The following is a 26,294-nucleotide window of genomic DNA, read 5'->3' as shown; positions in this document are numbered from 1 at the left end:
TGAGTGGTAAGAAACATCAGTGGTGACAACGTTATACTAGACTTGGTTCATACCAACTTGCAAGAGCAAATTCTTTTATTGTGGGGTGTTCTGTGAGCCCATTATCAAACACAGCCATTGTTATAAAACAAAAGATATAAACTTATAATTAAATAAATTATGTTAAAAACAAAGGTAATAAATACTTAAAACTCTTTCCTTTCTCATCATTTGACTACAGTTTATTTTCCATACTCTTGAGGTTGTTTATAACGACGGTACTTGCACGGTCAAAATACTACCTAATGGTATTGTTCCTTGCCCATCGCTTTTCAACACCACGTTCCCTGACATCAGGCTGATAGCCTGAAATAGGCCACGGTGGAAGTACTTACCTAGTGTTAAAGTTGAAAGAGTCTTAATGTAATGAAAATAATTTATATCACAGCGTGAAAAATAGTTCAGCAGTAAGCCACAGAAGAGATGTAGTGATAATTAAATTTATTGGGAAAAGAGCAGAGTGGGATGAAACTCAATGTGTGATTTTGTCCAATAGTGATTGACTCGCTAGCTATGAATACAAGAGGTGGACCAAACTCAACAAAAGCATTCTGTGTGAATCAATTGATTACACAGAACATGAAATAAAGAGCATTGTGTATTTTTTTAGATTATGTATCATACATCATTTATATCAGTAAAAGTCAGGAAAAACACACCTACATTTATATGCATACTTTTTGTCCTAGAGAGTCCCTTGTTAAACATTGACCAGACACTACTGGTTCTGCAGGAAAGATGAAATTTGATAGGTAACTTAAAAGCAGCTTTTTCAGAAAGCTGTAGTGGAGAGCAAGTTTGTCTCTTTGTTAACAATCTGTTAAAATCAGTGTGTGTTCATGCTCATACCAATCTGGCTTATCGATTTTGAAAAGGGTTTTGTTCCTACTTTTAATTTGAAACTCCTCTGGTTGGAAAGGGAACCAGAATGTCAACCACATGAAACTGTAAATAGATATTGTTGTTCAGCCTAAAGTATCATGGCTATCACATAGGGTTTGGGGAATATTATTTATAACTATGACCTACCAAAAAAGGGATTTTTTAATCAAATCATAGGACCCACTCTAATTTGCCTCAATTAAGTGTTTAATTTCACTGAATTTAAATTTAAAGTCTTTAAATTCACTGAAAAGGCACATGAATATCCAGTCAAGAGTAATGTCTACTTGCTTCATGAACAATTTGACACGCTCAAGGAGCCCTTTCACTGACCTGCAGGGAGCGGGATCGCTGAACACATCTGACCCGTAAATGGTCTGTGGCCCAACCAGCTCAGAGAAGGAAGTTGCCAGATCACACCATGGTTTTTAACCACCTGTTATATATTTTGACAGCAACCCTGCCCCAGCATGTATCAAATGATCTCTATACATAGCATTAAGTAGAAAGTACTAGACACTGGTGTCCCATTGTGTGAAGTTTCATCAATTCACTATCCAGCATGATTTATTTACAGAAAGTCATTCAGACAGACTTGGCCTTTGTTTTACCCAAAAACGTGTCAGATGGCTTATTCAGCGAAAAACTCCCCCAAACGGTTTTAGTGGGGTTAATGAAGACATCATTTACTCTAACAATGGACTGAAAACTACTTTATTCTCAAAGCTGATGTTTGTTTAGTTAAATCCTCAAAATACCAGCAAAAACTCTAGATCCGAAGCATGTGTGTGTTTTGAGAAGACGAGAAGAGGTCATTTGGGGCCATTATATAACTGCCACTTTTTGTTTTTATTCAAGGTGTCATAAAACTGAGTTCTGCAGTTGAAGGTACGTTTTCACAACCACAAAATCAATACTGTTTTGCTTAAAGGTTGCCTAGCGTGGCTTTGTAGCCAGAAAGCGTCTGTGGCAGCAGTGTGTGGTGCCTGTTCTAATCGCCAGCTGTCACCATTCCATCTGTGTCTCTCCTCGTTCTGGTCATTCAATGCCATGAGTCTCTCAGGCCTCCACCCGTGGCATGAACGCTGGCCCGAGAGGGCAGTCTTTAGGGGCACGAACGTGTCTGGTTCTGTTTCCTGATATGATTACCTCAGATCCAAGGCTCTTTCCAGATCCCCTTGCTCTCTCCAGCAGCCTTATTTGAGGCTGGATGTAAATTCTTGCCAGAAACCTTGCCCCCCATTCTTTCAGCAGGACCTTTTCTACAGTGTTTTGGTCCCTCATCCCAACGTAGCCAACATGCTTGCCCAAGTAGGTGGGCATGGAGTTGCTCAAGCTCCCTGACGAGAACCCTAAGTGGTGAAGGCACTGACTGGCCTCAGATGCAGCTTTTTCCCAGGCAGAGTGATGCACCAGCACCCAGGAGGCACTGGGAGGACCAGCTTCTGTCGACGGTATTTGCATCATCCATATCTAGTGAGTGGCAATTCCCTTTAGCCGTGCATGCAGGAAGCTAAGAAGAAAGGGAAAGGGGGTTTAAGGAAAGAGGAGGATTGGTGTGGGAGAGGACAGCAGGGTTTTGCTAACCCCCAAGAATGCTGAAAATACCCCATCATCTGAAATGACTAATTGGTCACTGGTATAATGTTGATCTCCTTATCCTCGTAGAAGCACATAGTCCGCAAGTAGCGAATGTGTAATTTTCCCTTCTTGTGAGTCTCTGTGTTTGTTTTGGGTGTGTGTGTTCTCATTTATCGGGAGTCTGTCAGTCATGCTTCGAAGGTTCCTTCATCCCTACTTAATCAGGGGAGGCTCCTTGGAAGAGGTGGTGGGCTTTCAGGTGAGTCTTCACATTTAAAAGGAGATGTGGCTTGATGAATGAGCAATGCATGGAGGTGGGAAGTGGAAAAATGCCAGGGGGTAGGAGTGGTGAGACCGTCTGCTTAATTCAAGCAAAGGGATTGGATGGGCTGGAGTATGAAGACTGGGACATGAGGGAGAAGCTCAGTCACGTACCCACAGGACTGGCAAACCCAAAATGGGGAATTCTGTGCCTTCTGTAGACTTAGTACCATCCCCTTTCACAAAACAAAGTTGAAAAGGCAGCATTTCTGACATTCGCAGTGGAAAGCATGCTGTTCTTCTCAAGTAAGCGAAGGACCAGGAGAAGGTGCAGGCAGTGGTGTTTCCAGGTCGAGAAAGAGGAGCAAAATGACATCATATTAAGCACAAGAGAGGGTTCCGTGCCAGTTCCAGGCCTCTATGAGGCCAAGCAGGAGTCAAGTTTCCTCTGCATGGGAACATGGAGTCTTATCGTGAGACTATCCAAACCTCTCCCAGCCTAACAAAACAGAGGAGACACAGCAACAAAATCAAGTGAGTCCATGAGAATGGCCTTGTCTGCAGAAACTCCCAGTGGCAAGTGGGCCACCGAGTTTCAGTTAATTATCTGTAGAATTCCAGATAACAGTTGGTCCACCCTGAGCAGTTCTGATGTTTTATCAAGGAACGGCTTTGAAGTCAGAGCTTTATGTTGCCTATTTGGCTTAAACACTGTATTCCACTTGGAACAAAAGGATGGAAAGACAAAATAAATGTTTTAAAAAGCCAGGAGGCCATGAGAACGTTAGCTAATTTAAACTCTTGTTCCGCTGGAACTACTGTTCCCTTCAGCGTTTTGTTAGTGACTACTGTCACTAATGCGTAGCATGGCCTAGCTGAACCCCTGGAACAGGTTTGTGTTGTCCAGAGAATGAAGAGAGTCAGGAAAAACAAGAGCAAGAAGCAGAATGTCTGCTTAGGGCTTTTTCAGCAGCCTCCTTATCTCTGGGCCTCCCCTGAGCCCCTGGGGCTCACGGGAAGTGCGCTGGGGCAGCTGTGGGTATCAGAGGTCAGGCCCACTTCAATTGCAGCTTGAGCATCTTTGGTGCAGCTTCTTGGCTGAGGGCTGTGGAAGCTTGAAGGCTTGGGAGCATGCTCTGTTTTAACTGTTAGAACACGTGTGCTCAGGGGGCTGTCTGGAGCGCAGTCTTGGGTGGGGGGTGGGGTGCGTGTGTGCTCAACGCATGCATTCTTGGTGCATCTGGAATGTGAGATTTTTGACCAGCATGCTTAGTGGAATGTGTGTGAGACTATCTCTTGGTCCGACATCAAACCTCAGAAAGCAGTCCTTATGAATGCTTAGCTGGTTACTGTACTTGCTATTTTCCATCTGTGGTATGAACTCGAGGCAGCTTCCTCCCGCTAATCATGTCAAGGAGTACATAAAATCAGTGGAGGGGATCCATGGCCAGAAATGAAACCTACCTTTTCTTTAAGAATGACTCTGTTTTGGGATTATCGTAGAACTCTAAAAATAGCATTATTTTAGATAGCTTATCTTTTCTCTTCTTTTTAAGGAAAAACAATTCTCAAAGTTGTAAGAGAAAAATCAACAAAGATTGCCTGTGCTACTTCCCACCAAGTATTTTCGTCATGCAATTTTCTGCTTTCTCTTTCTCTGAAGCAGGGGTGCCCCCTTCAGCATTTTGCAGCTTCACGTAAGCTTTTTAAATCAGCAAAAAGAAAAAAGCTATTTATACCACATTAATGGTAAGGTTAAAAGTCAAACGTCCTTTCATGTTTTAAAGACCTAAAATTATGCTTACACAGTAACACAGATCAATGCTGTCACAATTTTGCAATGAAGAAAAATATCTGACCAGGAAAAAAAACTTTAAAATAAATAGTTGCAAAGTTTTATTGATAATGCTGATGGATTCTGGGCTCTAATTTTTGATTGATAATCCCACTGGAATAAAATCAGGGTAAGAGAGAAACATCCAGAAGCAAATTGGGAGAATGGGAAGGTGGGAGGTGGCTGGGGCACAGTAACCGGAGAAAAACTCTTTCATCCAATGGGAGCAAAACCATTCTGTACCAGGAAGTCCATGATACAACCTTCTAAATATTCCTCTCAGAAGGGATTTTCTGTCTTGAAATTGAAGCAGGGAGAAGGCAGGGAGCCGGGCACATATTTCCATAAGTGGGGCCAGCACACCAGGCTCATCAAGGAGAAACGAGAATGCAGGTCACAAAGAACTGAGTCAGGCCTGAGTTAGGCTGCCTGCCCTGACATTCTATAGGCTGCTCTTTCTTTCCATGGAGGAAGGGTCCAGCCCCAGGCAGCCGGTCTTTATCCAACAGACCCGCGGTATGTTCAGACATGTGGCAAAGGGAGCATTGGGAAGGAGGCATCCAGCCTGGAGGGACAAGATGAGACAGCAGAGGCTGGTGACAGGCCCTGGTGACTGATAACCTGGGTGTGTTCCATGAGAAGAATTTGCCTCAAAAGTGATTTGTTTAGACCTCATAGGTAGCTGAGAATCCAAAATACCAAAATGGCATCAAACTCTTTAGAAAGCCTATACAAGGGAATGAAGTTTGGCTTTTTTGGAAAAGTTCCACATCTTCAAAAATGGGAACAGATGAGCCACTATGAAAAAATCTAACAGATGAGATGGTTCTTCAAGTTCTGGCCCACAGTTGTGTCCCATATAGGCATGCCATGGGGCTTCGGTGAGCCGAAGAGGTGAAACCTGTGCGAACAGTAAATTTCCTGTGTCTCCAAGACCAGCTTCCACTTCATCAACAAAAGCTCCCTTGGCCATGTGGAGCTTTTGTTTGCCTTTTTTCTTCTTGTCACTTCATTTTATTTAGATAGGTTTTAAGTATCTTACTTCTCCATGGTAATGGCTGGTGAGCCATGATCCCCTTCAGGGCAGGGGACTTAAGACTTTTGTCACATCTGAGGTGGTGCTTTCTATGGCCTCACAGTCTCTGACCCAGAAAATGAAATGACTCCTCAGGCATAGGGAAAAAACAAGTAAAACCTTTATTCAATCTTTGTTCCCCATATTCAAAATTCATAATACCCACAGCATAATGCCTGTATGGTAAATCTATAAAAAATGGAGCTGTTCTTCCGATTCAAAGCTATGATCTGGTTTTACTTGCATGCTGAATACGGAAATACTCCATTTCTCTGCTTAAGAAATACTGTTCTCCATAATATGACATGCAGTGCATCTTAAATATCCCTGTCAGGGTTTGTTTGGGCTCCTGCAACTAATTATGGTAGATTGGCGGCTTACACATCAGATTTACTGCTCACCGTTGAGGGGACTAGAAATCCAAGATTGGTGTCTGCTGTGGTCCCTCTTCTGCTGACTTCTCACTGTGTCCTCCCATGGTGGAAGTGGGAGGGAGCTCTCTGGGATCCCTTTTATAAGAGCCCTGATTCCATTCATGACGGTTCCATCTTCTTGTGTTATTCACCTCCCAAAAGCCCCACCTCCTAATAGCATTGCCTTGGGGGGTGGAAGTTTTCAACATGTGAATTTTGAGGGGACACAAACAGTCATACCATAACAACCCCAAATGAATTTAACATCTAAAAAATACTCCAAATTTATTAATGTCATTTCCTCCCTAGCTGAATTTTGTCCTTATCATTGTGTCTTTCTACTTTTTGAGCAAAGCCCATATGCTCAGATGTCAAGCTAGACTGGGGTAAATCCATTAACAAATAGACAGCTGATCGACCTATTTCTAGAAATAAATTTAGAATGAGGTCTCAACATTTTTACCATGAGAAATCAAAACCAAACATCTTTTCAGACCTTTAAGTCAGATAGTTACAGAGATTGGGAAGGGCTGCCTAGGGGAAGGAGTTCCTCCTGGTTCCACCAGAGTGAAAGGAAGTAAGCAGTGTGTCAGGAAGCTAAAAACAGAATACTGTAGAAACTGAAGTCAATACTTAAGAGAGTTGTTTCTGCAAAGAAACGCAGACCTCCTGCTTCCAAGGCTAACTTGGAAACTGGATCATTGACTGAGCAAAGAAATACTCTCTTCTCAAATGTTCAGAGACTTACAATACTTTGGGTGAAATTTTCCTATTACATAGCAATGTCTCTGGGCAGGATAAGCATTCAGTCGAGAATCTACCAAACAGTTTCCAAAAACTAGGTTCCTCCTAAAATGGCATAGATGACCCAGTATGACCCAGAAGCTGGAAAATGAGTCAAGGTGTGCCTGGTTTCCAGTCTTTCTTGGGGTTACCCTCACTTCAGATAGCATTAACTTCTAATAACCACTGGCAAAGGTTCAGAGCTCTCTCACATTCATCTTTTTTTTTTTAAGTTTTTCTTTCTCCTCTCCTCCTCTTCCCTCTCCCTCCTCCTCTACTCCAGCTACATTTCTTTTTCTTCCCTGTGATAGAAAGTGAACAGGGTGCCCCTTCAGGCAACAGAAAGCCATCCACTAACTGGATGGGTTTGGCCACTAACCACCATTCGCCTTGCTCTCCAATAAAATGGAGATCTCTATTTCTCAGAGCAGCTATAAAGACCAAACAATATGATATACATAAAGGATTTAACAGTGTACAGAATACAGTAGGCACTCAATAGGCTCTTGTTCTCTTCTTTACTTTTCCCCATTCTCTTCAGTGTTCCCAAGCCTTCCTATAGCACCCCTCTTCCCAGTGTCCAAAGATCTTGCAAACAAATAATCACTTCCACTAGGATTATATCGTAGCCTGTGGCTGAAAGTCAGCTTGATTTGGGGCAAAGCCACAGACAAACAACCAGCCTCAACCCTTGCTTTCCCACTTTGAGAGAACTTAAGAGAGAAGCAACTAGGAATAGGGTTCCCTGATTACCTCACCAGGAACCATGACATCTCTGTAGAGAGGGAGCAGCTCCACAAGTGAACAGTGCCAGGAGCCAACCCAAAACGGGAGGGAGTTCTCATCAGATGGGACTGGGCCCTTACCTGCTCTTGTAGTCCTGGAGCTGGGAAGAAAGGAAAGGTTTTTCAGGCTGGTTCAAGAAAGTGTTAAAGAAAAAAAAAAGAAAGAAAGAAAGTGTTAAAGACTAATTTCATCAATATTAATAATATTTTCTATGAAGTAGTTTATGAACTCAGGTTTCCTGAGTGTGCCATTTGTCAACACTGGAAGTTTTTTTAATAAGGAGGACTAAAGTGTTTACAAGCACAGCTATCCAGAGAGCAGCCTTCTGTAAATCTTTGAACTTCTGTAGCCAAAAACTATTCTCTGCTGAAAAAGAAGCCTTGAGCCCCTGGCAACAAATTAGCATAACCCAGAAGATCACCTGCCTCCAAAGAACCATAACCTACCCTCCACCACCCTCTCTGGGGTAGGAAATAGAAATTTATAAATCAAAAACAAGCTGTATGGGAAAATCTACCAATTTTAGACAATGGCTTCTTTTCTTTCTCTTCTTTTTGTTTGTAAAGAGTATAAGTTTCAATATCTATGTGTTTGTTTTTATTACTTTTAGCCATCTACCAGAAGTTGTCAATGTAAACAAAGCTCCTCCTTTAAAAGAATAACTCTCTTAATCTATGTAAGAAGGCAGCTTTCAAGGCCAGCGGTCTCATCAGTTTTTGAAGGAAATTCTATAGGGATATCAGAGCCACTTCCACTATTTTGATCCTGAATTTAGAAAACGGCTTTTACATTTTAAATCCACACTTACTAGTCTGAACTTACTGTATTTTGGAGCATACGATAAGTCAGACAACTGCTAAAATCACTTGATGGCAGGGTCTGGAGTTTGACCTTGGAAATCACACCCTCTTAAATTATCCATCACACCCATTAAAATTAACTGTAAAATCAACTTGAAGATGATCCCACGTGCATTTGGTATTTAACTAAGATGTTCACATCTCTAAATATTGCTGCAGGTGCACATACAACGCTCTGTTGAAATCATGAATGTTTTAAGTTCAAAGAGCACGTGTACAACTTTTGGTCTGGTTTTGATGACAAAAAAGCCAAAGCATTTTTGCAATAATTCAGGGAAATGCAAAATCAGGGGCCAGTCCCAATGCCTTACGGATCAGAAATGTTTTGGAGATAGGTACGGATGTTCAGGTGTTATCTAGTTTTAACCAACACATAGGCTTAGGTGAACACAGGAAGCTACCAGATCTGTGGCTGGTGGTTCAGTATGTGGCTCTGTGGTTCAATATATGCCCGCCAGGAAATAGAGGCTAGTTTAATTTCTTTTCAAGGACTGCTTTTATAGATGGCCTTCTCAAATACAAGCTCCTACCACGAGTTTCGAAGACACTCTATTGGAAGAAAGTACAGGATAGTAAAAAAGACATTCCCAGTTTCAAACTTTGTAGCCACAACTTCTTGACTGTGTTGTGATCAGAAGCGAGTGACTGAACCACACTTGCCTTATCTGTAAAATGGGGTGAGAGCTACTTAGCACTCCAGATAGTTAAAGGCTTAAATACAAGGAGACTATGTTGAAGTATATAGTAAAGTATTTGGCCTAAAGACACTCAATATATTTTAGGTGTTTATTTATGTTGTTTTGTTTTTACTTTTATGACATTGGCTCAAAACTCCTAGAAGTTGAGAGGGGGCCTGGCTGGCTCAGTTGGTGAAGCATGCAACTCTTGATCTAGGGGTTGTGAGTCTGAGCCCCACATTGGGTGTAAGGATTATTTAAAAATAAAAAATGCTTACAAAACAAAAACAACCCTCCTAGAGGTTGAACTGCTAAGTCAAAGGGTAAATGCATACATATTTGTACTAGACATTGCCATATACCCCTTCACAGGGGCTGTGCCTTCTCTATTTGACCAGCAATACATAATAATATAGAAAATGCCTATCTCCTGGGTAGGAGATTTAAGTCCTGGACAAAAAGCTAGACTACTGATAAGAAATGAAGGCAAGTAATAATACAAAGAGCTCACATTTGTTGAGCACTTTATAAACTGTTCATAGTTATAACAAGCAAAGAGAACACATACATTATCTCACTGAAACTTCACAGTAACTCAGTAGTTGTTGTTGTTGTTGTTTTAAGATTTCATTTATTTATCTGAGAGAGAGAGAGAGTGAGAGAGAGAGAATGAGAGGGGAGAAGGTCAGAGGGAGAAGCAGACTCACCATGGAGCTGGGAGCCGGATGTGGGACTTGAGCCCGGAACTCCGAGATCATGGCCTGAGCTGAAGGCAGTTGCTTAACCAACTGAGCCACCCAGGCGGCCCCAATTCAGTAGGTTTTATTATTATCATCTGGTTTTAGAAAGGAAGAAACCGAGGCATGGAGACATTACTAACTCGAGGTCACAGAATTTTTCAAACCCAGGACTTGAAACCCTTGAAACCCTTGTAACCCTTGAAGTCATCTGCCACACTACCCTCCTTTTCTATATGCCTGCGTCTCCAGATAGGTTAAAAGTGGTTTCATCTCAGCTTGCTATAAACTGTCCAGGGGATACAGCACACCGTGAAATCTCCAAGTTCACTTTTAGTTCCCACTGCTGCCAGGCACAGTCTCACAAGACTCGGTGAGTGAGCAGCTGGTTAGTTCTTGTAAATAATTACAGTGGAGCATATATAAGTGAACATAATCCAGAATGTGTGTCTATCAATGACAGGCACAGGTTTGGCAGGTCCTGAAGGGGATCTAGATGTTGAAGGAGACTGCTCCCCGGAGACCCTGAACAGAAAGAACACCACAGCCTGGAGACAAGGTCTGAGCTTGACCTCCATACGTAACTACCCACTTACCTTAGGCAAATCAGCTCTCATCCTGCACGGTGGTAATCGGGTGACTTTAGGAGTTTCACAGGCCCAGAACTTGGCTTCTTCTAGAAAATCCACCCTGTAGGGGCAGCTGGCTGGCTCAGTTGGTAGTGCATGTGACTCCTGATCTCAGGGTTGTGAATTCAAGCCCTACCCTGGGCATGGAGCCTAATTAGTAAATGAATGAATGTATGAATGAATAAGAAAACAAGGGAGGTTAATGGGGCACCTGAGTGGTCCGGGTGGTTAAGCAGTCAAGGTTTGGGCTCCGGTTCTGATCTCTGGCTCGTGAGCCGGAGCCCTATGTCAGGCTCCATGCTCAGTGCACCCCGTCTAAGACTCTCTCTGCCCCTCCCCTGCACCTCTACAATAAATAAATAAGAAAATCCACCCTGTACATTTCAAACATTTTTACAATGATTCCCCAATCCCATTAATGAGCTTCCTGTAACCATTTGAAAGTTTTTATCTACAATCAAAATTACATATGTAAAACTCATTTTGCTTATGATTAGCTCTGATTCTTTGGCAAACGTACATACTTCAGAATTTCTCACAAAATGAAAAAAAACCTAATCCACAAAGTATTTTCAAATGTAATGGAAATTTGTTAACAGTACGTGTAACAATTAGTGATGCTAACATAATGGTAGTTTAGAACAGTATTTCACTAAATTTTTACTAATTTTGATTTTGCAGTTTTTATTCATGGTTTAGTGCCATTCTTTTTCCAAGACTCAAATATTTTATATCTCCTTGAAATTCTCACAAGCTGGCCTGCCACCTGCAGCACACAGGACCTAATAAGAATACTTATCCTATGTCCTTATGGGATTGCTGTAGGGTTACGTGTGGTAAGGGGCTAGAAGTAACCTCCCATCTCTAGAGTGAAGGGTCAATATTTACTATTATGAATTTAGAAAAACCAACGTACTATTGATACCACAGAGGACCAATATATAAAGTTGATCCTCGAACAGTGTGGGGTTTTGGGGCACCGACTTCCCGCACAGTCAAAAAGCTAAATATAACTTTTGACTCCCCAAAAACTTAAACTGCTCATAGCCCACTGTTCATTGAAAGTCTTACCAATAACATAAACAGATAATTAATACACATTTTACATATAATATATATATATACACATATACATATTATATACTGTATTCTTACAATTAAGTAAGCTAGAGAAAAGCAAATGTTATTAGGAAAGTCATCAAGGGGGTGCCTGAGTGGCTCAGTTGGTTAAGCAACTGCTTTCAGCTCAGGATCCTGGGATCGAGGCTTGGGTAGCTGGGCTCTCTGTTCAGCCGGGAGCCTGCTTCCTGCTTTTGCTTGCACTCTCTCTCTCTCTGTCGAATAAACAAATAATCTAAATAATAATAAAAATAAAGAAGGTCATCAAGAAGAGAAAATACATTTCCAGTATTGTACTATATTTATCCAAAAAATTCACGTGCGGGGCACCTCCCATGTGAGGTTAAGGGTCCAACTCTTTTTTTTTTTTTTTTAAGATTTTATTTACTTGGGACGCCTGGGTGGCTCAGTTGGTTAAGCGGCTTCGGCTCAGGTCACGATCCCAGTGCCCTGGGATTGAGTCCCACATCGGGCTCCTTGCTCAGCAGGGCGCCTGCTTCTCCCTCTGCCTCTGCCTGCCACTCTGTCTGCTTGTGCTCACTCTCCTCTCTCTCTCCGACAAATAAATAAATAAAATCTTAAAAAAAAAAAAAGATTTTATTTACTTATTTGACAGAGAGATAGTGAGAGAGGGAACACAAACTGGGGGAGACGGATAGGGAGAAACAGGCTTCCTGATGAGCAGGGAGCCCGACACAGGGCTCAATTCCAGAATCCCAGGATCATGACCCAAGCAAAGGGCAGAAGCCTAACGACTGAGCCACCCAGGTACCCCTAAGGGTCCAAGTCTTTTTTTTTTTAAAAGATCTTATTTTATTTATTTGTCAGAAAGAGAGCACAAGCAGGGGAAGGAGCCAAGGTAGAAAGAAGCAGGGAAGCAAGGAGCCCAATGTGGAACTTGATCCCAGGACCCTGGGATCATGACCTGAGCTGAAGGCAGCCACTTAACTGACAGAGCCACCCAGGCATCCCAAAGGGACAACTCTTAATCTCATTTCTTGATCGCAGGGTTATGACTTCAAACTCCATGTTGGGCTCCACGCTGGGCATGGAAATCCACCAGTAAGTGGGCCTGCGCAGTTCAAACCCTTGTTGTTCAAGGGTCAATTATATATAATATGCTGATATATATATATATAGATATATATATATATACAGATATATATATATATACACACACACACATATAAATAATATACTGGTGTGTATGTATATATAATACAGAGTACATTATCTTATTTTTATAAAACAACTGCCTCTAGAATCTTTAGTAATATACATTAATAGCTATTTATTAATGTATATTTCTTAATATATAATTAATAATATCTATATATAATATAGATATAAATGCATAGAGTAGTATTATATAGAAACATGTTGTCTTACTTTCATAGAGCACCTGTGTAATCGTGTTTGCTGTGCTTCATGAGGGGTATGTTTCGGTATAGGGTAGTTGTTAAGAGTTTAGTTCTAGAGTCTGACTGCCTGGGTTTAGGTCCTGGCTCTCTTATTTACTAGCTGTGTGACAGTGGGCAAATTAACTAACTTCTCTGGGCTGCTCTTTCCTCACTCACAGCTGAAATGACAATAGTTAATATACAGCAAGTTGCATACACTCAATAAGTGATGACCATACTAGTAATAGTAACAGCAGACCTATTAGGAAAAAGGGGCTGAGAATGATTCTGGATATAAGGGTTTGCTACAAAGCAAATGAAGCTGTGAGTCTGCTCCGCTTTGAGCTGGACTCATGACTTGGCTCTCAGCCGAGAAAGGTCTTTTAAATCTACACATCAGTGTAGGAAGAAGGCGAGCATGGGCGCCAGTTTGGCTTCCCTCAACCCTGTGTCTTCAGTGTAGAATGTCGCATGAGGAATATGACTGAGTCTGACTAACCAACCTCTCTGTGCTCTGGGTTCTCTACAGTTTGGGAGCTTTGTCAGTTTCCATTACTTGTTCAACCAAAGATTCATTTCAGACCCCAGTAAAGGGGCCCCCTGCTCTGTTTCTTGCCATGGCAAGTCCTAACTTTCCTGGTTACTTTGAAGTGCTTTTGAAGAGCCTATCCTATTATTGCACATCAGAAAGAAATCTGGTTCTGATCATGGGAGTGGGCCATTTTGCACTGCTTGGCCCAGAAATCAAGGATTTCGGAGGAAGGCTTGGAGGGAGCCCCTTGGCTTTAAGAACAGGGCAGCATGGCTCTTAGCCCAGAGCAGGCCTTACACAGGACTTTCATGCCAAGTTACTCCATTTCTTTCTCTATGTCTATTTTTTTTCAACAAATATTTGTTAAGAATCTATTCTACATAAGACATTATTAACCTAAGAGCTATAAGGGATACAAAAAAGAAAAATCATCATGTAATCTATCTCATTAGGCTAATCAATCTAGGGCAACTCTGTGAATAGCAACAGTGCAATTATGTCAAATGGTATATTTCTTATCTTCATCAAACTGATGCTCCATCATCACACAGATCCAAAAATTTTAGAGTGACCCTCACCTGAGCCACTATGGTAGACTATGCCAAGCTGACTCTTCAGCAACCTCACCTGTAAGCAAATTTTAGGCAAAGGGGCTGTGCTCCCTACACAAAATTCTAGTCCTGTGAAAGTCCTTGACCTTGGACCTTGTGGCTGTATCCACAAGACAGCACATTCATGATCTTCCTATGCTTTTGTACCAGTCCCTCTGCACACAGCTGAGCACACCCAGGCCATGGACCACAGCTTGGGGACTTCTCTATTTGAAACAAGTGGCAGTTGAAAGGAAAGAAGGAAGGAAGAAAGGAAGGAAGGAAGGAAGGAAGGAAGGAAGGAAGGAAGGAAGGAAGGAAAGAAACCAGTGGCAGTTGAAAGCTGTACTAGGGAAACAAAGGTCAAGTATAGTATCAGTTTTTACATTCTTATGGGGTATAGAGGTATTCTGAATATGGAGATGGAATAGATCAAATGAATGAGACATTATACAACCATTGCTGCCTAGTGAATATCCTCTACCATGAACTGATGTTGATAATTATAGCATCTCGGCAAACTTTATGCTACAATGAGACTCGCTTAGAGCTCTTCTCTTGATAATATAGGAATCAAATACTGAGAGTGTCAAGTACTGATGGAATAGAATGTTATGCTGATGTCAAAAGACAGCAAATACCCAATGCCTCAAGAGCTTGATAGTAATTCTTTAAGTTCACCCACTCCTAAAAATGTAAGATTAACAGAAGAGTCACTGGGATCTTTATAAAGTATATTAACATGATGACATTCAGAGCAGTGAAATGCACATCAATGTGACTGAGAGAAAAAAACAGAAATATGAGATCGTCAGACAGAAGAGGGGTGAAAAAGCTGTCTAGCAGAAAAACAAAATGGGTAGTGACCAGCTGATTTGGGGCGTCTGGGTGGCTCAGTTGGTTAAGCAACTGCCTGTGGCTCAGCTCATGATCCTGGAGTTCCGGGATCGAGTCCTGCATTAGGCTCCCTGCTCAGCAGGGAGTCTGCTTCTCCCTCTGACCCTCCTCCCCTTCTCGTGCTCACTCGCTCTCTCTCTCTCTCTCAAATAAATAAATAAAATCTTTAAAAAACAAAAAAAGAAAGAAAGAAAGAAGAAAGAAACACCAGCTGATTTGAGTTGAAAATATTTAAGCACAACGTAAGGATCAGATGGGTCAGTCTTTCTAACCATTGCAACTGCTCTTTACCACAACTCTACTATTCTAACATAATTTTTTTTTTAAGATTTATTTTATAGAGAGAGAGTGGAGAGAGGGAGAGAGAGAAACAGGCTGCCTGATGAGCACAGAGCCCAACACAGGAATCAGTCTCAGGACACTGAGATCATGACCCAAGCGAAAGTCAAGAGTCAGACGCTCACTGAATGAGCCACCTAGGCACCCCATGTTAATGTATTTTTTCAAGAATTGGAAAAACATTTTTAAAAGAGTAATCAAAATCATAGATATGAGACCGTGGCCCCTGAAGAGGTGTGGCTACCTCTACCCAAGAAAATAAACATATTTCTATAAGACAGAGAAGAGGAAAGATTTGGATGGAGAATTTTCTAGAATCTCCAGTGTGTCCATTTTATATTACTGGAGTAGGGGGCTTAAAATTAGGAAGAAGTAAAATTCCTTGATTAGCCTTTGCCTCTCTCTTACTTTATAACTATCCCTATGAATATCCATAAACTACAAAATTATAAAATAACAATGAGGACAGGGTATCCCAGCTGGCCATTAGGTAATCAGGCTCATTCTGAAGTTCATTTTGTGATAGTCCAGTTTTGTTCTTTTTTTTTTTTTTAAGATTTTATTTATTTATTTGGCAGACAGAGATCACAAGTAGGCAGAGAGGCAGGCAGAGAGAGGGGGGAAGCAGGCTCCCACTCAGCAGAGAGCCTGATGTGGGGCTCGATCCCAGGACCCTGGGATCATGACCTGAGCCAAAGGCAGAGGCTTTAACCCCCTGAGCCACCCAGGTGCCCCTTCTTTTTTTTTTTTTTTTTTAAGATTTTATTTATTTATTAGAGAGCAAGAGAAAGACAGAGAGTGAGAGACAGCACAAGTGGGGAGGAAAGGTAGAAGACAACTGCCCCCTGAGTAAGGAACCCGATGTGGGACTTGATCCCAAGACCCCAGGATCATGACCTGAGCCAAAGGCAAACACTTAACCAACTGAGCCACCCAGACACCCCAGTCTAGTTTTCTTCTTAAGGAAAGATCAGTCACCTTAGAAAGACATACGAACTGGTTTCAGATACGCAACATATAACTGAAAAAAACCCGAAAAAACTGTATTGAGCCAGGCAGGCACTGTGGAGATACTGGATTCAGAGATGGTTAAGACACGGGGTCTACTCTCTTGGACAGACAGAAGTCTAATTACAGTGCAGTGATAAAAGATATGAGAGGCACCTTCTAAAAGTTAAGAGAGGACAGGAACAGGGTAAATAATTCAGGAAGTTTTTACAGGAGGGATGATAACAGATATGAGACTTAAAAGATGAGTAGGAGTTTGCCAGGTAAAGAAAGAGGACAAAAAGTTACAGGCAGAGGAAATAGCATGGGTCAAGATACAAGCAGGAAAATAAATGAGAGAAAGGAGCAAAAGGTGTGTAGGAAGAGAATAGTAAGAAGCAGAAGAGAGTGGATTAAATTATAAAAATGCCAACAAGAGTTTGGACTTTATCCTTAGGAATTGAGGAGCGACTGAAGATCTTTAACCTCGGGAATGCAATGACCAAGTTTGTCTCTTTAACAGATAATTCAAAAGACAGTGTAGGAAATGAGTAAGGGTTTTGACTGGAGGGATAGAATCCTGTAATTATTATGGAAGACCCTGTCAAGACCAAGGCAATCCATGGGATGAAAGTGATTAGATTCATGGAATTGATGACAATTTAAACATGGATATGAAGAAGAGGAATGTGGGGTTACAAATTGGATATTACGAATTTCTTTATTTTTGAAAGTCAGAATTAAATGTAAGGAGGGTCTATTAAATCAGAAAGAGTTGAGTTCAACAGAAGGAAGTTGTCAGCAAATAACCAATTGCAAGACAGAGATGCTGGCCATCTGTTGAAGGAAATCCCCATTAAGGTACATTTCAGGAAGAAGCTTCTCACATCTGGGCTAAGGGAGAGGTTACTCTCAGCCAATCATCTACCCTCAGCACAGGAGAGGCCACACCCACTGCTCACATGTGAATGAATCAATTGGCTGCATCCATGGTGGAAGTTTGAAAACTTCCAAAGAGATGGAGCCATATTCATTGACAAAAATGGGAGAGACAACCAGACTCCTGACTAGTTAGTATATGACACTTTCTGTGATCAACGAGCTAGAATAGTTGGACTTTCTGTTGTAGTAATATCTGTGATTATTATACCCATTTCTTGACTTCATTCTAAACCCTGCTCTAACTGAAGCCAGGAAAAGTGTCTCTTTTCTACTGTTACCCAAAATGCCTCATTTCAGAAAATAAAATTAGAAAATTAGCTCTGCTTAAAAAAAATTAGGACATAATTAAATGGAAATAGCAGGTGAGATATTTAATATCTGGTAAGGATTAGCATTAATAAATCTATCCATGCAAGTATATAACAGATCAATATTTTGAGACAAATATTTGAGACAAAGATCATCATGTAAGAACTTGGCAGCTTTCTAATTACCTCATTTCATGTAGTTGACTATAACAGCATAATTTGAGCTAACAATCCATGGAATGTTTTGTATAAAAATCATAAATGTATGACTTAGTAGGTCATGAAATAAGAGAATTCATGTAGAAATTCAAGCAATATTTCAATATAACTTACATATGCCTGGATTTCATTCACATAATGCATTACACACAAACAAGAAATTGAAAACCTGAAGAGAAGCAAAAGCAAGATAACTGTACAATGATAGTCAAGTCAAGAAGGAAAGTCCAAAAATGTCTTTTAACCTTTTGGAAAACAAAAAAGGAAAAAGAGATAAAAATTTTCAATTAGCGGAAAGGATCTCATTTGGATAGCAATAAATATATAATATCTGTGATTTTTCCTTTGGAGTAGATTATAAAGACTATAAAACACTGTATTTTAGAAGAATGATTTTTTAACTCAATTTTTCTTCATAATATATACAAGAAATAAAAGCTTATGGTGGAAAGTCCATATCTTACTTGGTTTAAGAAAAAAGTCTCCACAATACTCATCCAGTCACAATGTCAAGTTTTTCTATATCCCTGCAGATATTTTCTACACGTGTACACAAACAGAATTATAATTACATAGTGTATACACAAACAAAATCATTCTCATTTGTTCTACAACTTTTACACTTGACATTGTATCTTTTTTTTTAATTTTTCTTTTTTCTTTTCTGAATTATTCTTTTTAAGGTTTTTTAAATTTATTTATTAGACAGAGATCACAAGTAGGCAGAGAGGCAGGCAGAAAGAGAGGAGGAAGCAGGCTTCCCACTGAGCAGAGAGCCTGATGCAGGGCTCGATCCCAGGACCCTGGGATCATGACCTGAGCCGAAAGCAGAGGTTTTAACCCACTGAGCCACCCAGGCGTCCCTATTCTTTTTTTTTTTTTAAGATTTTATTTATTTATTTGAGAGAGAGAGAGATCACAAGTAGGCAGAGAGGCAGGCAGAGGGAGAGGGAGAAACAGGCTCCCTGCTGAGCAGAGAGCCCGATACAGGCTTGATCCCAGGACCCTGAGATCATGACCTGAACCTAAGGCAGAGGCTTAACCCACTGAGCCACCCAGGCACCCCTTGACATTGTATCTTTAGCATCTGCCTACATTAGTATACATAGAGTTGCTTTCTTTCTTTTTTTTAAGTAAACTCCATGCTGAACATGGGGCTTGAACTCACAACCCCAAGATCAAGAGTCACATGCTCTACCAACTGAGCCAGTCAGGCACCCCAAGTTATTTCCTTTTTAATATCTGCATACAATTCTAGTTTTATGGATGGCCATAGGTTACTTAACTTATTCCTTTATGGAAATTAAACTAGTATTTAATATTTTAAGAGCTTAAGTTTTTTTTTTTTTCCTTAAGATTTTATTTATTTATTTGACAGACAGAGATCACAAGTAGGCAGAGAAGCAGGCTGAGAGAGAGGAGGAAGCAGGCTCCCTGCCGGGCAGAGAGCCTGATGCGGGGCTCCATCCCAGGACCCTGGGATCATGACCTGAGCCCAAGGCAGAGACTTTAACCCACTGAGCTACCCAGGCGCCCGAAGAGCTGAAGTTCTTAATCTAGATCAACGAATGGACTTTAGAGGGTCCCTTCGACCATCTGAAATTATAATCTCAATTTGTATAGGTGTACATGTGTGAATTATTTCTGGAGAAGAGCATCTGTAGCTTTCAATAGGTTATCTAAGAAGTCACAGACCCAAAATGTAAAAGGGCGTGCGTCTTCATTACAGAATTTGTAGAACTGCAACTTCAATAAAGTTTTAGAAAATAAGATTATAGAATCGTGTTTCTAAACTTTTTAAAAATCCAAACCACCTTTTGATATACCTTACCTACATACATATACATAATCGACTTTAGTATAAATCGCCTCTTCCCACTCAGAAATTCTAATAAACTTCCCCAAAGGAAGTATACAAAGCATTCCCCTTTCCCTATTCCGTTTTGTCCCCCACCCTCAGTCACAGGAAATCATAGTACCTCCAGCCAAAAAGATGTAACCAGGCTTGACTTTTAGTCACTGTAATATAAAAACCAATAAATATTTCATCTTACAAATTTAAAGTTATGTTCTCATAGGGTTTCACCTGCAGTAATATGGCAGGATCCATACATCTCTAAGTATAAATATATATCCTTCAAAACATCCAAGATCTAGTGAGTTAATAAGGAGTTACTGGAAAGCAGGAAGTTAGAGAGGTAAATAAAACAGTAAAGGTGCTTCTGCATTGGGGGCGTTTACTGAATCAGGCTGATCACAAGTTTAGGTTTTGATAAGACCCTAGAGTAGGAAGAAGTGAGCAGATGTTAAAGCCCCAGTCCTCCCAAGGAAACATCTAATAAGAAAACTACCACACAAAACCTGCACTCCAAAAGATTACACTCTATACATAAGCATGAACCAGAAGGTAGGTATATCCCTATGATCCACTTCCCCTCCCCCTGACTCCACACAAAACAAAGCAAAATAAAACACAGATACACCAAGAAAACTCCTATCTTGACACTAAAGTAAGGGGGTAGCCATTCATGAGAAGCTGTAACCACGTGGACTTCTTTCACATCCTGGGCTCAAAGTTACATCAGCTGAGTGGTTCAAAGGACCTCAAGCTATGAATATTTCCATGATAATCCTTCACAGAAAACGGAATATTTTTCTAGGCCACAAATAACTTTGCAAAATAATTTTGCAAGGAACGTGATCTTCTCGCTGTCTAAAATGACTAAGCACACAAGGAAGCAAGGCACCATGAAGGAGAAGAGAACAGATGTACCAATGATTAAGATGTTAAATTATTAGAATTAAAATAAATAGGTTTTCGGCATCTGGGTGGCTCAGTCAGTTAAGCATCTGCCTTCAGCTTAGGTCATGATCCCAGGGTCTTGGGATCGAGCCCCATGTAGGGTTCCCTGTTTAGTGGGGTATGTCTGCTTCTCCCTCTGCCTCTGTTCCCTCCCACCCCCACTTGAGCACACTCACACATGCTCTCTAATAAATTCTTTAATAAAAATTTTAAAAAATAAAATAGCCTTTTCCTTTCTAAGAAAAGCAAATCTTAAAGTCCATGGGATTCAGATGTTATAAATATAGTTATAATATACATATCCTGGCTATGTGTAAATAAATAAAAGATAAGCTTTAGAAGATCTATAGGTAAAAGAAACTAAAAATGATTGGATTTGTAAAAGTAGTTACTTCTGGGGAAAGGAGAGGTGGTTTAGACTGAGGAAAAGATCTAGAGGGGGCTGGGAGCTGGGTGCTTTTAGGGTGCTGATCCTATTCCAAATCATGATCCTGGGTGTTGGTTTGTAATTATTCTTTAAGAATATTATATAGAGAAAGAAAAAGCCCCTTGATAAAATAATAAAATAAATTCATTATAAGGCAACCTATCCTTTTTTTTTTTTTTTTAAAGATTTTACTTATTTATTTGAGAGAGAGAGTGCCCATAGGCAAGCAGATGTCTAGGGGCTGCAGGGAGAGCAGAGAAGGAGGGAGAAGAGGGTTAAGAATCCCAAGCAGACTCCACACTGAGCAGTGAGGCCAAGGTGGGACTTGGAGCTCGGTCCCACGACCCTGAGATCATGACCTAAGCTGAAACCAAGAGTCCCAAGTTCAACCGACTGAGTCACCCAAACATCTCCAGGCTTTACAGAAACTACCCCATGATCCATGTTTCTCCCTGAAAAGCCTGTTATACCCTCCTGCTGGAGAATCAGCAGGTGATGTTTCCGGCTGTAGAAAACAGGAGATGACTCCAGAGATAAGGTAGGAGGAACCACGCATGCTCAGACAGCCCCTTCTACCCCACGGATCTGTAATGGGGGAGAACATAGAGAAAGACTAAAGAACACTCAGACTGAACAAATCCACTCCCTGCGTTTTTGTGCTTGGGACCTGGTCCTTGTCTGAAACCCTACAACTTCTGGAGTCTGTTTGTCCCAGGAACATACATAACCTAAAGTATTAGTCATCACACACGGAAATAATTGGTAAAAAAAAAAAAAAAAAGTTACTAATGCTAATAAAATATCAGGACTATTTTTATAAATGATGTAATTCTCTCAGAATTAAATGTTTAGCAGCTTGAGATGGAATTCACATACCATACCATCCATTTAAAGTATGTAATTAGATGTTTGGGTTTTTCTTAGTATATTCACACAGTTGTGCAGCCATCACCCACAACTTAAGTTTGGAACATTTTCATCACCCCAATTAGTCACCCTTCACTCCCAGCCCCAAACCTAGGCAACCACTAATCTACTTTCTGCCCCTCAGAATTTAAATTTATGCTTCTGGTTTAACTGCCTTAAAACAAATTATTTTCTACCACAAATCCTTGGAGCTGCTTCAATTCTTATCTCCTGGAACTAATTGCTAATTTGGCCTCTGACAGTTTCACTTGGGGCATTTGTGTGGCATCACCTTGAGGAACATTACACATGGCAAATGCTTCACCCAAAGTTGGTCTCCCCACCACCATGACCCACTCAGGCCCAAACACACACAGCCTCTAACGACGTGTGAGGGCAGAAAATGCCAGCACGGCAGCATATAGGTCTTGGCCACTAAAGCTAGTAGGTGGAATAAGTCCATTCCTAAGATAACCCCACAAATAGCTGTAGAATTTTGCAGGTGTGCAATCATAGGCATATCATGGACTAGAGCTAGATTTCCATGGAGGAGGAAGAACCCTGCTTGGGAGAGAAAATGGAGAACCATCTCCTTTGGGAAGCAGGCCAGTGATGACCACTTCCCAGAACCCTGGCTAGGTGGCAGGAGAGGCTCTGTGAGGTGGGCACTGGGTATATCCAAGGGCTTCTTGCTTTGGTTCTTCCTTTTCACACATTCTGTGCATGTCGTGGGTCGACTCTTCTACGAGCATCTGTGAAAGACCATGATTTTGTCTTCTGGGATGGGAGGAGCATCCAGTGAGAGCTGCCTAAGTCTTTGTAGTCTATTTCTTGGAGTTTAGATTATTTTGCTCCAAGACACTGTCTCTGCCTTTGGGGGCTGCTAGAACAAAATATCACAGTCTGGGTGGCTTCACAACAGACATTTGTTTCTCATTGTTCTGGAGTCTAGAAAGACCACGATCTAAGTGCCAGCAGAGTCAACGTCTAGAGAGGCCTCGTTTCTTGAGTTGCTGATAGTAGGCTTTTTGCTGTGTCCTCACATGACCTTTACATGTGGCAAGAGAGGGAGAAAGACTGGCATCTCTTCTTAGAAGGGCACTAATCCTATCATGAGGACCCCTATCCTCAGGACCTCATCTAAACCTAATCACCTTCCAACAGCCTTACCTCGCAACACCATCATTTTAGGGGTGAGAGCTTCAACATATGAATTTAGAAAGGACACAAATATTCAGCCCATAACAGACATGCTTAGGTGCACATGGCCTAAATCAGATGTAATAATAGGACAATCCCTCCCTTGGCTTACACAGAATAAATAGAATAAACTTGAATTAAAAGGGAACAGGATATTTTCATCTGTTCATTTTCCCTGTTCTTGTAATTAGTCTTTATCATGTCCTTTGGGGACATCTTGAATCTTTAAAAATTAAACTGTTTCTGCAGAGGTAAGATCAACAGGCTTTTCCCTTCTAAGAAAGGTAAATCTTCAAATCTGTGGGATTCAGGTGTAAGTGTGTGAGCCACAAAGTAGTGCCCTAGAGCTCAGAGGAAAGGACAAGGCAGAAATGAGTGGGCAGCTGTGCCAGGCTGTTCCCCTTGAAATTCCAGAGGCTCCCTGAGCCCCTCTGGTTTCCTGGAATGCTGTCACTTGGCTGCCTGTGGAAAACCCAGCAGACCCCTCAGGGAGCTGGAACAATGCCTCATCTGCCATCGGGGGACAGATCCCCAAAGTGATGCCCTCAGAGCCTGCATGTGCTCAGGGGCCCAGTCAAGCACAAAATGGCCTGTCATACTGGCAGTGTGTCTGCCAGCAAGACCCCCGCTCACAAAGGGACCGTTCATACCCAGGTCACCAGTGCCCACTGTGTTCATAGAAAAGGCTGGCGCGACCCGATCAAACAGGCGGACATGGGCTGGGCTCCTTTTCTGTGTCACGAGAAAGGAGGAGCAGAGATGACAGGGGGAAAGCCTGGGTTGCCCTAAGCACGGCATTTGATTAATTTCATCTCAAGGCTGTCATTCACCCAGAAAGGTCCTGAAGGCACCTCACTTCCACTTCTGAAGCAGCAGGATGTGGCAGCAGCTGTCTGGGTGCTCTGGAGGCCAGCCCCAGGAGAAGGAAGGGAAAATACCGGAGCCACTTGGACCAGACGGTGAGGGAGGCAGGAACAGCCAGCTCAGGGCCAGCCACGTCCGTCCTCCAGCTGCTGTGAAAAGTTCCAGCAGCTGGGAAGCGCTGAGAAAGTGGCGTCACGTTACAGGTGGCGTTTCCTCATCAGAGAGCCTTGAAGAACCTCTAAGAGAGGTGTTGTTAGCCGAACTTAAAATGGGCTGAATCCCTTGTAAGGACGAATTTGTGCTCTGATCCCTAATACATGTGAAGCCTGGAAACAGACTAAATCAGGGCTGGAGTAAATAATAGCAATTCATTGCAATTAGCAACAGGAACTATATTTAATGACCATAAGTAACAATAGCACTAAGCATTTACTTCATTGCAGGCCCTGCCCTAGGACCTTTGCATACATGATGTCACTAAATCTCTCATCACCTCTATCGGAGAAGTACTTGTGCATCGCTGTTTAAGAGACTTGGAGAGATTCAGAGCCTGAAATCACCCAGCTAATAGGAGGCAGAAGCAGAACTGAAATCGGTGTCTGCATGATTCCAAAACTTTAGGCTGTGGCTGGAAGGGATGACCTCGCTCAGGCCTTCAGAAGCCAGTACTTTCCCAATTAGCCAGTTCAGGACTGAGCAAGGAGTTGACAGGAACTAGCTACCCCTTCTGCCACACAGGCTGGGCCATGGGTAAGAGGCTGGGCCATGGGTAAGTGGCCGGGCGAGGCTCTGCCACCACGATCTAGCCTTATTCTAGGGCTTTACCATAGGCACAGGCTATGTGAAAGGGATGGGGACCTGTAGGGACATGGAGATTGAACTCTGGGCTCCCCCTTATCCCACATTCTCCCCTGCAAACCCCATCTTGGGGTTGAGAACTTTGCCCATCCCTCCCAGATTCCAAGCCGAGCATAAATCACGAAATAACTAATCTAAGTGTAGACTCAACAGGACCACACCCACTTTTGAGGGTCCCCTGGTACCCATCACTTCTGAAGAACCAGCCCAGGTCACTTACTTTGCGTGAAACTTCTTGTGCATTGGAGCCACCTGAAGTGCTCACGGGGCCCACCTGGGGGGGGGGGTTCTGCGGTGTGGCTGGAGAGTCTGAACCACAGTTTCCAGGTGGGTTGGGAGACCACCTAGAGAATCACTTTAGGGGATGGAAGTGATTTAGGGGATGGAAGCGATTTAGGGGATGGAAGCTTTGTCTGTCATTTCATCGAGGGGCACTTACCGCTGCCCGTTTATACGTGATAGCTGCTCTTGCCAAGGACTTCCATCCCCACCACGTGGACTGGTTTCCCGTGGCTGCGGTAACAAGTTACCACAAACTTGTGACTTAACACCGATCGTTTTACAGCTTTGCAGTCAGAAGTCTAAAATGGGTGGGCAGGGCCGCCCACTGTGGAGGCTATAGGGGAGAGTCCACTTCCTTGCCTCTTCCAGCTTCTAGAAGCTGCTTGGCTGCTGGTATTCCTGCCCTTGGGGCCAATGCATCTCCAAAGCCAGCAGGATGCCCACCAACACACCTTCTTCTCTGACCCTGACCCTCCTGCCTCCCTCTTATAAGGACCCTTGTGATTACAGTGGGGCCACCTAGATCATCCAGGATCCTCTTGCCATTTTAAGATCCTTAACTTAATCACATCGCCCAAGTCCCCACTGCTGTGTAAGGTAACACATTCGCAGATTTCGAAAAGATTCAGAATTTGGAGACAATTATTCTCTCTCCCCACCCACCCTACTACCTGTCTAGATAGCAGGTGTCCCTCCCATCCCATATCACCTTTCCCCAAAAAGAACACTAAAACAGTATCAGGATTTGTGTGATGCAATCCTTCTTACTTTCCCGGTAAATAAAGGACAAGAGGGAAGGAGTTAGTGAAGTGCCCATCAAGATGAGCCTCTTAAGACCATGCCCCAAACACCAGCTAAGTCTCCCCATACTTGCCAGACGTTCTAGAATCTAGAGCCACAGTGCCTCCTCTTCTGAGCCAGGACTCCGGTGGCCCCAACTGCCTTGTTCAATCCAGGCTCAGTCACCATCACCACCTTCCAAACCTGCTCGCAGACCACTTATGAAAGATGAAGAAAGAGGAACTAAATTAAAAAGCTTTCTTGCCTTTTGAATTTCTGATTAT

At 42.1% G+C, this 26,294-nt stretch overlaps 1 protein-coding gene across 19 annotated transcripts in view; it reads left to right on the top strand.

Moving 5' to 3' along the window:
- The window catches only part of DLGAP1 (DLG associated protein 1), a gene marked incomplete at both ends in the record, with an annotated part of 314,492 nt that overhangs the window by 200,047 nt on the left and 88,151 nt on the right, over nt 1–26,294 (top strand). For 10 of the 19 annotated variants that reach the window (XM_080821308.1, XM_080821297.1, XM_080821312.1 and 7 more), the window contains one exon: nt 1,780–1,809. The exons of the other annotated variants lie outside the window; for them this stretch is intronic. In XM_080821308.1, the coding sequence (XP_080677434.1) occupies nt 1,780–1,809 (30 nt within the window). The remainder of the gene's footprint in view (nt 1–1,779; nt 1,810–26,294) is intronic. 19 annotated transcript variants of the gene reach the window in all.

Source organism: Martes martes (assembly GCF_963455335.1).
Source record: "Martes martes genome assembly, chromosome: 13".
Lineage (NCBI taxonomy): Eukaryota > Metazoa > Chordata > Mammalia > Carnivora > Mustelidae > Martes > Martes martes.
This window is presented reverse-complemented; position numbering and strand designations above follow the sequence as displayed.